General features: G+C 43.5%; 1 protein-coding gene across 3 annotated transcripts in view; it reads left to right on the top strand.

Moving 5' to 3' along the window:
* The window catches only part of ripk2 (receptor-interacting serine-threonine kinase 2), a 66,376-nt gene extending 63,735 nt beyond the window's left edge, over positions 1 to 2,641 (top strand). For all 3 annotated transcript variants that reach the window (XM_072570285.1, XM_072570286.1, XM_072570288.1), the window contains exon 11: positions 72 to 2,641. In XM_072570285.1, the coding sequence (XP_072426386.1) occupies positions 72 to 430 (359 nt within the window). In that variant the 3' untranslated portion in view covers positions 431 to 2,641. The remainder of the gene's footprint in view (positions 1 to 71) is intronic.
* The last annotated feature ends 13,772 nt before the right edge of the window (positions 2,642 to 16,413 follow it).

Genomic DNA, 16,413 nt, shown 5'->3' with positions numbered 1-16,413 from the left:
GGTATCTCAATCCTTGCACCTTTGTTATGTTTATATTATGACCCATTTATTGATATATGCCTTGCCTGCAGGTTTCATCACAGAGAGTGTGTCTCACGGTTTGGCTCACCAGTGGATTCAAAGCAAAAGGGAGGATATTATCAATCAGATGACAGAGGCATGTCTGAATCAAGCCTTGGATGCCCTAATTTCCCGTGACTTAGTAATGAAAGAGGATTATGAGCTCATCAGCACCAAACCCACAAGAACAGCAAAAGTCCGACAACTTTTGGACACTAGTGACAACCATGGAGAAGACTTTTCCAGAGTTATTGTTCAGAAGTTAAAAGACAATAAACAGATGGGGCTTCAACCTTATCCAGAACTGTCTTCAATATCTAGTCCATCCTCTTACTTGAGCCTGATGTCAACTCAACTCAAAATCAAATGATGTTATTCAGACAAAGCAAAATGCTGCAGATCCTGGAAATCTGAAATAAAAAGGAGAATGCTGGAAATATTCAGCAGATTAACTGTGTACGTAGATCCCACCTAATGTTTTCAGGTCAATGACCGCTGTTCAGTATTCTCTGAGAGTGTTATTCAGGTTTTTTTCCTCAATTTTTTTTTGTTCTGGGTCATTTAAGCAATGTGGATTTATCATCAGTGTACTTGTACTGTACTGAAGCTGTACCAATTGAAAGTACGATGTTGTAGAAGTTGGTATGGTTTTCCTTTGACCCAAGAGTTCATAACAGCATTCATGTAGTCACGTGACTGCTCCTCATTGTTGTCTATGCTTATGATTGTCTAGACTTCTTCTTTTTGAGTTTGTTAATGTACTTTTACCAAACTGTTCCATTGAATGTTACCACAATATAGAATATCTCATCTTAAAGGGAATAGAGGCTTTTATTCTTATTATTTCCTCACTGAACTCCATTGATTTAATGGCGATCCCAATAAGATGACCCCACAACCTTGATGAATGAATATGTTACCTTACACCTGAATGTTTAGAAATAGATTTTAGATGGTCTCTGGCAGGAACATGCTGCTTTATATGTGTTTCCAAAAGTTAGATCCTTATTATCACTTGTACAGAAACTTATAAATTTGGGTTAACTGGGAGAACACTGTAGCGGTTTGAGGGGAAAAATTGCCTGTGCATGCATTAAGATGGAATGGGCATATATAAAACCGTAGCAGTCAGAAGGCTTTCAGCAAGACTTAATTGCCAAGTTAATCCTTTTAAAAATGTTTGTCGAGGATAAAGGGGAGTCAGAAGAGGAGAGACAAACTGAAGGGAGGAAAACAAAATGGAAGGGGAGTTTGCAGATGAGAGGTTTTGCTGGGTACTCGACCTCCAACTTGGTTGCTGAAGTGACAGTGGTGAGATGGGATAGTCGTCTTTGTTACCTCATGGTGCCATTCACATCAGTGTTGTAGAATGCCCTTCAAGAACTTGAACATATTCCAATTTGTCAGTTCAGCCCTGAATGGTTGTTGCACATGTCCTTCTGTCAAATGGCACCTGCTCTACATTTGGCATTCTAATCTTGCACATAATGAAGACACATCCCCATGGTGGTTTGGTAGAGATGGCACAAATAGTTGGGCATGTTGTTACAAGTGTGACCAGCTATACCAAACTGCCTGCTCAAAACATGGCATCCTGTGACTGGATTGTGCCATAGCATTAGTCTACTATATTAGAACAATCTCTGATAAAGACTCACTGCTCAATCTCACAAACAGACTGCAGTCCTCGGATTTTTGCCAACAAAATGTCTATCATGGTAGAAATGGCAGATGGGCTGAAAATTCCCAGTCCTGCCTATCTTCATGGTCATAGTTCCCAGAGGAACTTGAGTCAGCTTCTGGAGCCCAGGATTGTAAAGCATGAAGTGTTCGCAGTAGATCTGTAAGACCTTGTGCATTTCTTTGAGTAGCCATGGTGTCCCTTTGTTGACCTGCACTGATATGGTCCCCAGGCACCTTTTGGGGAAATAACATAGTTTTTGGCTGCCCTCTCTAATCAACCAAAACAGGCTTTAAATATGTGTATAAAGTGCATAAACTCAGGAACTATCAGAAAACTTGTCAAAGTCATTGATCAAAACTCTTAAGGCATATTTGGAGGTCTTGTTAGGACCTATCGGAAACAACTGTCAAAGGGAGCTGTTTGGCATTTAAAAGCGCTACCTTTCATATATTTGAAGAAAAGTATGCACTGTTTTAAAAAAAACTCATTATTCTGTTTCACATTTGGTGCCAAACACCTGAGAACATCTATTACTGGATTAATCAGCATGATTGATTTCACAACTGTTCATTATCACAATATCACGTGCTATTTCACAGTTTGACCACTGCAAGTTATTCTAGATGATTTGAAATGGGACTATGAATTCCAAAGCTTGTTTTAAGAGATAGAGCAGTTGAGTGCAATTGTAACGTATCTTATCATTGAAGGAAGGTAAATGCAGCGAATGAGTTTTTATGATTTAAATATAGTGTAAAGTCTGCAATAAATACTTAAATTAATTTCATTAATGTTGTGGTTCTGTTCACCGAGCTGGGAATTTGTGTTGCAGACGTTTCGTCCCCTGTCTAGGTGACATCCTCGGTGCTTGAGAGCCTCCTGTGAAGCACTTCTGTGATGTTTCCTCCGGCATTTATAGTGGTTTGAATCTGCCGCTTCCGGTTGTCAGTTCCAGCTTCCAGAAGTGGCAGATTCAAACCACTATAAATGCCGGTGGAAACATCACAGAAGCGCTTCACAGGAGGCTCCCAAGCACTGAGGATGTCACCTAGACAGGGGACGAAACCTCTACAACACAAATTCCCAGCTCGGCGAACAGAACCACAACGAGCACCCGAGCTACAAATCTTCTCACAAATTTTAATTTCATTAATTATTATTTTATCTTATCTGTATATAGATCCTGAGCTGTGCCCATGATGGCTCAAGGGGGAGTTGGTACAGATATATGATTAAAATCTAGTGAGTGAGGGGCATGTGAAGTCATGAGTTGGCAGTAAATTGGAATAGTGGGCATAATGGGTGAGGCCAGGGAGTTGGTTGACATGAAGGTTATAAGGGATTATGGAGTGGGTGCAAGATCGTACGTTGACATGAGGGATATGGAAGTAGGGAAGGGAGTCATAGATTGACATGGAGACCCTGAATGGCCAGGTATGGTTACAGGACATGATGCGGAACAGATGGACATGGTGCAAGAGGAACTACAATAGGGTTGGGGTAGAGGGGTGTTTAATGTTTCAAAATGTTTAAATTTTGCACAGTGTCGTAGCCCAGGGTGGATATTCTGTGAAGCCTCACTCTACCCTTGGCACCCGTTCACTACTGTAACCAGATTGTAGTTCTGTAAGACGTGACGATTCTCCTTGACTGTTTGACCCAGAAGACTTCAGACAATCAATGATCCTATTCACCTGTTTGAATCCTCAAACACAGTTATCAGTCAGATTTGGAAACTCGTATTCACGTATAGATCTGTGGTCTGACAATGCATTATTTTCATTAGAATAAACAACAATCATTAATTAATTAATTTAAAAAACCTATTTCTGTTTTTGTTCAACATTAATTAATATTGACTGTCGACAATCTCAGACAATAACAGAAATGCTTCTCATGGAATGTAGCAAAACTGGCAGGTTGACACTTCTAATAAACCTCTATTTATGAAGGATGTTTCATTTAGTTCAAGTGGAACTGATATTTTGTCTTGTTTTTGTTTCTATGTATAATTCCATTTTAACTTCCTGCATCCTAAGCATAGTGATGCAAACCTATCTGCAAGAGAGCAGAGAAAGAGTTTGTTTTTGTCATTGGGTGTTCCGCCAAAAGTATCCTACGTTATGTTACACCGGCATTAATGTAACTTAGTGGTGACGTTGGATCCATGGTTCCAGATCCCAAGATCGCCACCTACATTAATGACCTGTCAGAGTAAGATGCTGCTTGCAGAATTGGGTGGGTAAATGGGAACAAAGGAGAAAGTGAGGACTGCAGATGCTGGAGATCAGAGCTGAAAATGTGTTGCTGGAAAAGCACAGCAGGTCTGGCAGCATCCAAGGAACAGGAGAATTGACGTTTCGGGCATGAGCCCTTGTTCAGGATTCCTGAAGAAAGGGTCATGCCAGAAACGTCGATTCTCCTGCTCCTTGGATGCTGCCTGACCTGCTGCGCTTTTCCAGCAACACATTTTCAGCTTTAGATGGGAACAAACCATCTCTTTTAAAACTTAGTATCTATCTTTTCTCCAAGCCCCATCACAAGGCAATTCTAATTGGAAAGTGCAATATTAATTGTGCTGGGACTAAAAAAAACTTAGAACACATGCTAATTAGACACTTAATAACCCTGTAAAAATGTAATCTTGTAGAGAGGAGAAGGTAGTTGAAACTTGATTAGTAAAGTACAGAAAATCAGTCAACTATAAGTATTCATTTGGCTACATTTAAGTATCTTCCTCCATTCAGCTTCCTTTTGGCTGGAGGTTGAGCAGCTTCATGATTGACACTGGACTCATCTCTTAATTAAGTCCTGAAGAGTTTGTATTATGGTGTGAAATTTATTTCAATGTTTTTCTGTAGGGTCGAGAGCTGCTATTCCCTTCATGAATCTGAAAGAGATTTGTAGTTTACACTGTTTAAAAATGCTTGTAGATTACATTTTATTTATTAATTTAGTAAAGTAATTAAAAGGGTGATGCTTTAAGAGAATTATAGCTCAATATGCTACACTGTTTTTATTAAACGAAGGATTAGAGTGGGGTTCCTCACTATAGGTGGGACAGATTTCTTGTCCCTAAGCTAAGAATTTCTGAACAGATGGCTTTTTTATACAGTTCTTATCACCAAAGTTTCTGTTCTAATCTCTTGGGTTGCTCTAATCTAGGAAGGCAATTCAACCAAGCTAAAAACAAACAATATTACAAAGCTGTATTGATTCTCTGGAATTTTGCATTGTAAACTGTGTTAACTGTAGCCACCGAACAGACATCCAGTTTTGATTTGATGTACCATCTCAAGCCCCGTGATTTGAATGCCCTCTTTGTCATAGCCGGTTTTTATGATTTTATAAACTATGTTCCTTTCTGCTTTGGAATTTGTTTTTTAAAAAACTGTCAGATATTTAATTTTACACTTGTCCACATCTTGGTTCTACTGATTCACATAAACCTAGAACATGAATTCCATAAATTGTTTGTTTGACCTTTTATTTCATGGTGGTGTAATTATTAGTTAGTTAATCCATGCTGGCATGATCTGCAAACTGCTGTAATATCAGTAAAGAAAGACTTACTAATAAATCACATTACAGAGAGAGGATAGTTGGACTTCTTTTAAGGATCTCATTCTGTTTGATTCACACACAAGAATCACCCAAAAAAATCTTAGATTTTCTGACTTTGATATCAACAATACTCTGAGGGTAAGTGCTGTTGTAATAATTTTAATTTAAAAAAATAAGTATTTCATATGTAATTACTTTTTTTAAAAGCTTCAAAGCATTATCTAAATTTAATGGTACAATAAAACGTTATTGAGAAACTTAATTCCTTACTCTTCTTCTCCTCAACTCTCTTGACATTTGTGAAGCTGCTGTACTTCCAATTGATTCCAAAAGCAAAATAATTTATCAAGCAAAACAGAATGACCAGGACATTTGGCACATGATGGGTACAGAACAGAGACTCATCCACCAGAATGGTGAGGCCCATGGCACCTCTGGTGGTGTGTTGCAGACCATTGAGGGTTCTTGAGTGCATTATCTGTAGACAGTAAACTTTCCCAGCAATACATATCTTAAGTTGCAGCTATTGTGATGCTAGCAGAGTTACGAGAAAAGACTGGAGGACTGTGATCAGGTCAACATATAACAGGAGTCAAGATAATTAATTGGTGGCTGGAGGGATCAGGAGATGGGCAGAGATTCACACCCTTTTGATAAGGAGGCTTGTAGTTACATATTCCGCTCAGTATATTTTAAAAACTTAGCCTTGGTTGTGTAAAACAGCAAGGTATTCTGAAGAAGATTAGGCTGCCTGAAAGCCTCATTTTCCTAAGTGCAAGAAGCATGGCTTACCTCGTTTTTTTGGTTTCCTACCATATAGCAGGCAGCACATTTCTTGCTTACAATATGCTTTATGCTAACTCTACAGGAATGTTGGAAAACTGTTTGGCACCTGAAAGATAAATACTGAATTGTTGGCTTTCAATGTCTGTAAGTTCACAATGGGTCTGTCAGCAATTGATGGAGAAGAATATTTTGATATTAAAGCAAATTAGGACCCTTCACCAAAATTACTGATCAATACGATTTATGGAACATTCAATGCAATCTTCTAAATATCTAACTTGCAAGTGAGCCCTCTGCAATTTGTATTCAAGCATGCCTTTTACGAAAGCTTTATTTGTTCCCACTGGGTATTAAAGTAAAATAAATGGGAATAATTGCCAACTTGGCTGCCTCAATTTGACCAGTTCTCATACCTTCATTTTCCAAATTGAACTAGGAGAAAGTGAGGATTGCAAATGCTGGAGATCAGAGTCAAAAGGTGTGGCACTGGAAAAGCACTGTAGGTCAGGCAGCTTCTGAGGAGCAGGAGAGTTGACATTTCCAGCATAAGCTCTTCAGGAATATGGGGGAGGCCCAGGGGGCTGAGAGGTAAATAGGAGGGGAGGGTGGGGCTGAGGGGAAGGTAGCTGGGCATGTGATAGGTGGTGGTGGAGTGACATTATGATTGGTCAGAGTGGAGGGTGGAGTGGATAGATGGGAAGAAAGATGGACAGTTCAAGAGGGTGGTGCTCAGTTGAAGGGTTGGATCTGGGATAAGGTGGGGGGGGGGGGGAGTGGACATGAGGAAACTGGTGAAATCAACATTGATCCCGTGTGGTTGGAGGGTCCCAAGGTGGAAGATAAGGCGGTCTTCCTCCAGGCGTTGGGTGGCTAGAATCTGGCGATGGAGGAGGCCCAGGAGTGGAATATCCTTGGTGGAATGGGAGAAGGAGTTGAAGTGTTCGGCTACAGGCCGGTAGGGTTGTTTATCTGTGTGTCCTAGCGATGTTCTCTTAAATGTTCTGCAAGTTGGCGTCCTGTCTCCCCAATGTAGAGGAGACCACGTCAAGAGCAATGGACACAGTAGATGATGTGTGTGTATGTGCAGGAAAATCTCTGTCGGGTGTGGAAGGATACTTTGGGGCCTTGGATGGGAGGGGGTGGGGGGGGAGGGGGATGTGGGCGTAGGTTTTACACCTCTTGCAGTGGCAAAGGAAGGTGCCAGGAGTGCAGGGTAGGTTGGTGGGGCGGGGGGGCGGGGTGGGGGGGGGGCACGGGAAGTGTGGACCTAAGAAGGAAGTTGCGGAGGGAGTGGTATCTGCGGAATGCAGGTAAGGGTGATGGTGTCTGTTTGTAGGTGGTGGAAATGGCAGAGAATGATGCGTTGTATCCGGAGGTTAATGGGGTGGAGGGTGAGGACCAGTCCGCAGATTGGTGAGACCCCACTACGAGAGAAGCATTTCCGCTAGCGACAAACAGGCCCCACCACCAGAGATATATTTTTCCTCCCCACCCCTATCTGCGTTCCGTAGAGATCATTCCTTCTGCGTCTCCCTTGTTGGGTCCATGCCCCCAACCAACTCACCCTTCACTCCCGGCACCTTCCTTTGCCACTGCAGGAAGTGCCAACCCTGCGCCCACACTTTGCCCCCCCTACCCTCCATCCAAGGCAACAAAGCATTCTTCCACATCCAGCAGAGATTTTCATGCACCTCCACATACTTCACCTACTGTGTCTGTTGGTCACGATGTAGTCTCCTTTACATTGGGGAGACAGGATGCCAACTTGTGGAACATTTCAGAGAACATCTCTGGGACACAAGCACCAAACAACCCCATCGCCCTGTGACTGAACACTTCAACTCCTCCTCCCACTCTGCCAAGAAAATGCAAGTCCTGGGCCTCCTCCACTGCCAGATTCTGGTGACCCAACACCTGGAAGAAGAATGCCTCATCTTCCACCTTGGGAACCTCCAACCGCACAGGACCAATGTTGATTTCACCAGTTTCCTTCCCTCCCCTTCCCCCCACCTTATCCCAGATCCAAGCCTCCAACTCAGCACTGCCCTCTTGATCTGTCCTACCTGTCCATCTTCTTTCCCACCTATCTGCTCCACCCTCCATCCATCCTATCACAATCGCGCCCCACCTCCATCTATCTATCGCATTCCCAGATACCTACCCCCCCAACCCCACCCCTCTCCAAATTCTCTCTCAGGCCTTGGACCTCCCCCACATTCCTGATGAAGGGCTTATGCTAGAAACTTCAACTCTCCTGCTCCTAGGGTGCTGTCTGACCAGCTGTGCTTTTCCAGCACCACACTTTTTGACTCAGAATTTCCAAATTGGTTTTAAATTCTGTTTTTAACTACTGTCCTTAAAATTGACAGCTGTGAAATAAGGGATTGAGAACAATTTCTGAACTAACCTATCCAATGTTTCATTTCAACAAATTCAATTGCTAGAAAACATTAGACATGACACATGAGAAAACAATTTTCATTATAGACCATTGTGCAATAGGGAATTTTTGATGTTCAGAGGGAAGTCTGAACTCTATACTACTGCCACAGAAAAGAATGACCAACTGATGCATAGTAACATGTATCCTGTTTTATTACAGTTCATTCAAACATAATGGAGATTCAGAAAAGCTGGGTTGATGTCCCATTCCAGCACCAGGTAGTCATAAAAGCTGTCTTCATGACATTGTCACACTGTGTTTAAATCATTCCAACACACCTGGTAGCTGGGGATGCGATAGATAGATGGAGGTGGGGCGCAATTGTGATAGACAGAAAGAGTGGGAGAGTTTTCTGACTGTAGCCACCACTCAATTCTGGCCAGTGCACAAGTTAAGGAAACTCCGTGCATAGGTTCTTGCCACAGGCTGTAATTTGTAGCAAGTGTGCTCCTCATGTCAAGAGACTACAGGAAGAAGAATTTAACTGTATACAGGGTATATGGAAAATTGTTTTTTGTTGTAACATTAGAACAATGCGTAATATATTTTTTAAACCTTTGAATTTAAAGTTCAAGTTTTTTGGATCAGATACTCAATTTGTGGATTGGAGGATATCAAAGTAGAAATTAGTTGTTCAGTTAGCTCAATTGAGTGGAAAGTAGGCTGGTGAGGCAGAGTATTGACAAAAGCACAGATTTACTTCCATACTGGCTGAGGTCACTATGGAGGTTTTACTGTCTCAACCTCTCTCCTTGCTAGAGGCATGGTGACCTTCCACGAACAACTGAAGGACTTTTGCCTGAAACGTCGATTTTCCTGATCCTCAGATGCTGCCTGAACTGCTGTGCTTTTCCAGCACCACTCTAATCCAGAATCTGGTTTCCAGCATCTGCAGTCATTGTTTTTACCTGCCTTACAAAAGAACAGGCCAAGCAAGCTTTCTTTGTTTGTGAGGTCAGGCCTGAAGGCTAATTGCAGGCTAAATCTTGGTTAAAGGATTTCTAACAGACACAATGACCCCAGTAAGAGCATTTTGTTTAAACAGAAAGCAGGTGTTTGCTGATATCAAGAAATTAGTTGTGGTGAGTCTGGAAGAGACCCTATGTTCAAGCAGCTGGCAGTTATTGAGTGGTAGTTTAAGCCTCTGGAAAAGATTGTTAGTCTATCAGAATGAAACCAGAATTGAAGTTGATTTCTTGATCTCTGTTTTCTGAGAAGATGGTTTGTGGCTGTTGCTGAGACAGCATGAAGATTTGAAAGCTCCCTGCCGAATCTGCTATACCAGCTTCCACAAGCACAAAGAGTAGAAAGCTGCATTAGAAGTATTGCTGTCTTTTGTCTGGCTGATCAGAGAAGGTGATCCTGATCGAGATTTCAGAAAAGTGACCAAGGAGATCACATCTCCTGGCCATAGTGACCATAATTCGATGGTCACTTCAGCGATGGAAAGGGATAGGTATATACCGCAGGGCAGAAGTTATAGCTGGGGGAAAGGCAATTACGATGCAATTAGGAAAGATTTAGGATGCATAGGATTGGGAAGGAATCTGCAGGGGATGGGCATAGTTGAAATGTGATGCTTATTCAAAGACCAGCTAATGTGGGTCCTGGTCAGGCAGGGAGGAAGTGGTTGAACGCGGGAGCTGTGGCTTACTAAGGAAGTTGAATCTCTTGTCAAGAGGAAGAAAAAGGCTTATGTTAGGGTGAGATGTGATGGCTCAGTTAGGGTGCTTGAGAGTTACAAATTAGCCAGGAAAGACCTAAAGAGAGAGCTAAGGAGAGCCAGAAAGGGACATGACAAGTCATTGGTGGATAGGATCAAGAAAAACCCTAAGGCTTAGTGTAGTCATTCTTTTATTCCTGGTATACCCAGAGTACGATTAGAGCCGATCAAACATAGTAGTGGGAAGTTATGCGTGGAATCAGAGGCAATGGGGAAGTGCTAAATTAATACTTTTCGTCAGTATTCACACAAGAAAAAGACAATGTGGTCAAGGAGAATACTGAGATACAGGCTATTAGACTAGATTGAAATTCATAAGGAGGAGGTGTTAGCAATTGTGGAAAGTGTAAAAATAGATAAGTCCCCTGGGCTAGATGGGATTTATCCTAGGATTCTCTGGGAAGCCAGGGAGGAGATTGCTGAGCCTTTGTCTTTGGTCTTTCTGTTGTCAGTGTCCACAGGAATAGTGCCAGAAGACCGAAGGATGGCAAATGTTGTTCCCTTCTTCAAGAAGGGGAGTAGAGACAACCCTGGAAATTATAGCCCTGTGAGCCTTACTTCAGTTGTGGGTAAAGTGTTGGAAAGGATTGTAAGAGATAGGATTTATAATGATCTAGAAAGGAACAAGTTGATTAGGGATAGTCAACACGGTTTTGTGAAGGATAGGTCGTGCCTCACAAACCTTATTGAGGTGGATGATGTGGTGTATATGGATTTCAGTAAGGCGTTTGATAAGGTTCCCCATGGTAGGCTATTGCACAAAATATGGAGGCATAGTATTGAGTTTGATTTAGGGGTTTGGATCAGAAATTGGCTAGCTGAAAGAAGACAGAGGGTGGTGATTGATGGGAAATCTTTATTCTGGAGTTCAGTTATTAGTGCGGTACTTCAAGGATCTGTTTTGGGTCCACTGCTGTTTGTCATTTTTATGAATGACCTGGATGAGGGCATAGAAGGGTGGGTTAGTAAATTTGCGGATGACACTAAGATCGGTAGAGTTGTTGATAGTGACAAAGAATGTTATAGGTTACAGACAGACATAGATAAGCCACAGAGCTGGACTGAGAGGTGGCAAATAGAGGTTAATGTGGAAAAGCGTGAGGTGATTCACTTTGGAAGGAGTAACAGGAATGCAGAGTACTGGGCTAATAGTAAGATTCTTGGTAGTGTAGATGAACAGAGATGGCCAGTTACATAGATCTCTGAAAGGTGCCAGCCAGGTTGATAGGGTTGTTAAGACGGCATACAGCATGTTAGCTTTTAGAGGGATTGAGTTTTGGAATGATGAGATCATGCTGCAGCTGAACAAAACTCTGGTGTGGCCACATTTGGAATATTGCGTACAGTTCTGGTCACTGCATTATAGGAAGGATGTGAAAGCTTTGGAAAGAGTTCAGAGGAGATTTAGTAGGATGTTGCCTGGTATTGAGGGAAGGTCTTATGAGGAAAGGCTGAGGGACTTGAGGCTGTTTTCATTAAAGAGACGAAGGTTGAGAAATGACTTAATTGAGACATAAGATAATCAGCAGGTTAGATAGGGTGGACAGTGAGAGCCTTTTTCCTTGGATGGCGATGGCTAGCATGAGGGGACATAGCTTTAAATTGTGGGGTGATAGATATAGGACAGATGTCAGAGGTAGTTTCTTTCCTCAGAGAGTAGTAGGGGCATGGAACGCATTGCCTGCAACAGTAGTACACTCGCCAACTTTAATGAGGTAAAAACAATGACGGCAGATGCTGGAAACCAGATTCTGGATTAGTGGTGCTGGATGAGCACAGCAGTTCAGGCAGCATCCAAGGAGCAGCGAAATCGACGTTTCGGGCAAAAGCCCTTCATCAGGAATAAAGGCAGTGAGCCTGAAGTGTGGAGAGATAAGCTAGAGGAGGGTTGGGGGTGGGGAGAAAGTAGCATAGAGTACAATGGGTGAGTGGGGAAGGGGATGAAGGTGATAGGTCAGAGAGGAGAGGGTGGAGTGGTTAGGTGGAAAAGGAGATAGGCAGGTAGGACAAGTCCGGACAAGTCATGGGGACAGTGCTGAGCTGGAAGTTTGGAATTAGGGTGAGGTGGGGGAAGGGGAAATGAGGAAACTGTTGAAGTCCACATTGATGCCCTGGGGTTGAAGTGTTCCGAGGTAGAAGATGAGGCGTTCTTCCTCCAGGCATCTGGTGGTGAGGGAGCGGCAGTGAAGGAGGCCCAGGACCTCCATGTCCTTGGCAGAGTGGGAGGGGGAGTTGAAATGTTGGGCCATGGGGCGGTGTGGTTGATTGGTGCGGGTGTCCCGGAGATGGCCCCAACACCTCATCTTCACCATGGATATCCAATCCCTCTACACCTCCATCTGCCATGACCAGGGCCTCCAAGCCCTCCGTTTTTTCGTCTCCAGATGTTCCCAACAGTACCCTTCCACCGACACTCTCTTTCATTTGGCCGAATTGGTCCTCACCCTTAACAATTTCTCCTTCGAATCCTCCCACTTCCTCCAGACCATGGGCACACGTATGGGCCCCAGCCATGCCTGTCTCTTTGTTGGCTACGTAGAGCAGTTGATCTTCCGTAATTACACCGACACCACTCCCCACTTCTTCCTCTGCTATATTGATGACTGCATTGGCGCCACCTCGTGCTCCCACGAGGAGGTTGAGCAATTCATCAACTTCACCAACACATTCCACCCTGACCTTAAATTTACCTGGACCCTCTCTGACACCTCCCTCCCCTTCCTGTACCTCTCCATCTCCAGTAATGACGACCAACTTGACACTGACATTTTTTACACACCCACCGACTCCCACAGCTACCTGGATTACACCTCTTCCCACCCTACCTCCTGCAAACATGCCACCCCGTATTCCCAATTCCTCCGCCTCCGCCGTATCTGCTCTCAGGAGAAGCAGTTCCACCACAGAACACACCAGATGACCTCCTTCTTTAGAGACCGCAATTTCCCTTCCCACGTGGTTAAAGATGCCCTCCAACGCATCTCGTCCACATTCCACACCTCCGCCCTCAGACCTCACCCCTCCAACCGTAACAAGGACAGAACGCCCCTGGTGCTCACCTTCCACTCTACCAACCTTCGCATAAACCAAATCATCCGCCGACATTTCTGCCACCTCCAAAAAGACCCCACCACCAGGGATATATTTCCCTCCCCACCCCTTTCCGCCTTCTGCAAAGACCATTCCCTCTGTGACTACCTGGTCAGGTCCAAACCCCCCTACAACCCACCCTCCCATCCTGGCACTTTCCCCTGCCACTGCAGGAACTGTAAAACCTGCGCCCACACCTCCTCCCTCACCTCTATCCAAGGTCCTAAAGGTGCCTTCCACCTCCATCAAAGTTTTACTTGCACATCCACTAATATCATTTATTGTATCCGTTGCTCCCGATGCGGTCTCCTCTACATTGGGGAGACTGGGCGCCTCCTAGCAGAGCGCTTTAGGGAACATCTCCAGGACACCCGCACCAATCAACCACACCGCCCCATGGCCCAACATTTCAACTCCCCCTCCCACTCTGCCGAGGACATGGAAGTCCTGGGCCTCCTTCACCGCCGCTCCCAACACCACCAGACGCCTGGAGGAAGAATGCCTCATTTTCCACCTTGGAACATTTCAACCCCAGGGCATCAATGTGGATTTCAACAGTTTCTTCATTTCCCCTTCTCCCACCTCACCCTAGTTCCAAACTTCCAGCTCAGCACTGTCCCCATGACTTGTCCGGACTTGTCCTACCTGCCTATCTCCTTTTCCACCTAACCACTCCACCCTCTACTCCCTGACCTATCACCTTCATCCCCTCCCCCACTCACCCATTGTACTCTATGCTACTTTCTCCCCACCCCCAACCCTCCTCTAGCTTATCTCTCCACGCTTCAGGCTCACTGCCTTTATTCCTGATGAAGGGCTTTTGCCTGAAACATCGATTTCGCTGCTCGTTGGATGCTGCCTGAACAGCTGTGCTCTTCCAGCACCACTAATCCAGAATCGCCAACTTTAAGGGCATTTAAATGGTCATTGGATAGGCATATGAACAAGAATGGAATAGTGTAGGTTAGATGGGCTTCAGATTGGTTCCATAGGTTGGCACAACATTGAAGGCTGAAGTGCCTGTACTGCGCTGTAATGTTCTATGTTCTATCTTCTATCTATTGCATGTGAAACAACATATTGCCATCGTCCTCTTACTGCGGTCACTGTTAGTACTCTCTCAACCAAACTGTTTACCAAAACTGTTTAACCTAGCTGCTGATGGATTTGAGTATTTCCCTACTGCTATCATGAAACATACTGCCCTATAAGTGTCTCGTTAGCCTTTTCCCTAAAGAATTTGTGAAGGTTTGGTATCTTGTAAACTTCCAATGCAATTCCTGTAGCTTTGAATGAGTCTACCGCTTGGCAAACAGGAGGAGAACTTGAAAATACTGATATTTTGGTGTACCTGTTATCCTTGAAATAAATAAATGAATAAATACCCTTCACTAATTTATTTAGTTTGGGAAATTCTGTTAGGAAACCAGTGCAGAATTATCTTCTTCAATGTAGTATGAAGGAAGATTAAAGGTAAAGCTATATGCAGGGTGTGCACAAATGTACCTTATTTCAGTGGGTCTGCTTACTATGCTAAAGATCAGTTTGGTGAGCCAAAGGAAGTGAAACCAGGATGTGAAGTGAAGTATAAAATTCAGCAATATTTAGCACATGCAAAAAAACCTGACTTCCACAGCATCTTGAAAAGTTTAACACTTGAGTGTCATGGAACAAAGTCGAGAGTGTGGTTGTGGAAAAGCACAGCAGGTCAGGCAGCATCTGATGAACAGGAAAATTGAGATTATGGGCATAAGCCCTTCATCAGGAATCATTCACTATCCCACTCCCACTTTCCCTCCATATATCCCTTGATCCCTTTAGTCATGAGGGCCACATCCAGCTCCGTCTTGAATACATTGAGCAAACCGGCTGCAAAACTTTTTGTGGAAGAGAATTCCACAGGTTCACAATTTTCTGAGTGAACTTTCACACTGAGGCACACCACTCGACACCTCCTGCCACTCTGAATAGCAACCTGTCTTCCAACTAGTTCTCTATCTGTGTTAATACATTACCTTCAATACCATGAATACCTTCAATGTTGTTTACTAATCTCTTGTGTGTGTGTGTGTGTGTGTGTGTGTGTGTGTGTGTGTGTGGGGGGGCGGGAAGGTGGGTGGGTGGCGGGGTGGTGGGGGCGAACTTGTCAAAAGCCTTTTGAAAGAGGTTAATGGTTATTCCAAGTGAATTAAAGCACACACACACATACAAGAACATTAAGACGCCACATGTTGAAACTTTCACTGTAAAGTAATCACATGACAGGATTGTTTCCAGTAATAAATTGAGCATTCGTAAATTATAGAGTCATAGAGATGTATAGCATGGAAACAGACCCTTCGGTCCAACCCGTCCATGCCGACCAGATATCCCAACCCAACCTAGTCCCACCTACCAGCACCCGGCCCATATCCCTCCAAACCCTTCCTATTCATATACCCATCCAAATGCCTCTTAAATGTTACAATTGTACCAGCCTCCACCACTTCCTCTGGCAGCTCATTCCATACACATACCACCCTCTGCGTGAAAACGTTGCCCCTTAGGTCTCTTTTATCTCTTTCCTCTCTCACTCTAAACCTATGCCCTCTAGTTCTGGACTCCCCGACCCCAGGGAAAAGACTTTGTCTATTTATCCTATCCATGTCCCTCATGATTTTGTAAACCTCCATAAGGTTACCCCTCAGCCTCCAATGCTCCAGGGAAAACAGCCCCAGCCTGTTCAGCATCTCCCTATAGCTCAAATCCTCCAATCCTGGCAACATCCTTGTAAATCTTTTCTGAACCCTTTCAAGTTTCACAACATCTTTCTTTAAAGAGCTATTAAACAATTACACTCAGTGTGTTTTCTTATAAACTTTTAAAATAAAATATATTACCTTACCATTCTAAATGAGTATATGATACTGGGAATGGTATTGGAACAGTGATTTCGTCAGTTAATGGATATTCATGTCATAGAAATCCAGAATTAGAGAATTGCTGCAGTGTAGAAGGAGGCTATCCATAAATGTGAGCATGAAGCTATGGGATTGTTGCAAAAATATAGTTGATTAATCAATG

The sequence above is a fragment of the Chiloscyllium punctatum genome, chromosome 5, assembly GCF_047496795.1.
Source record: "Chiloscyllium punctatum isolate Juve2018m chromosome 5, sChiPun1.3, whole genome shotgun sequence".
NCBI lineage: Eukaryota > Metazoa > Chordata > Chondrichthyes > Orectolobiformes > Hemiscylliidae > Chiloscyllium > Chiloscyllium punctatum.
This window is presented reverse-complemented; position numbering and strand designations above follow the sequence as displayed.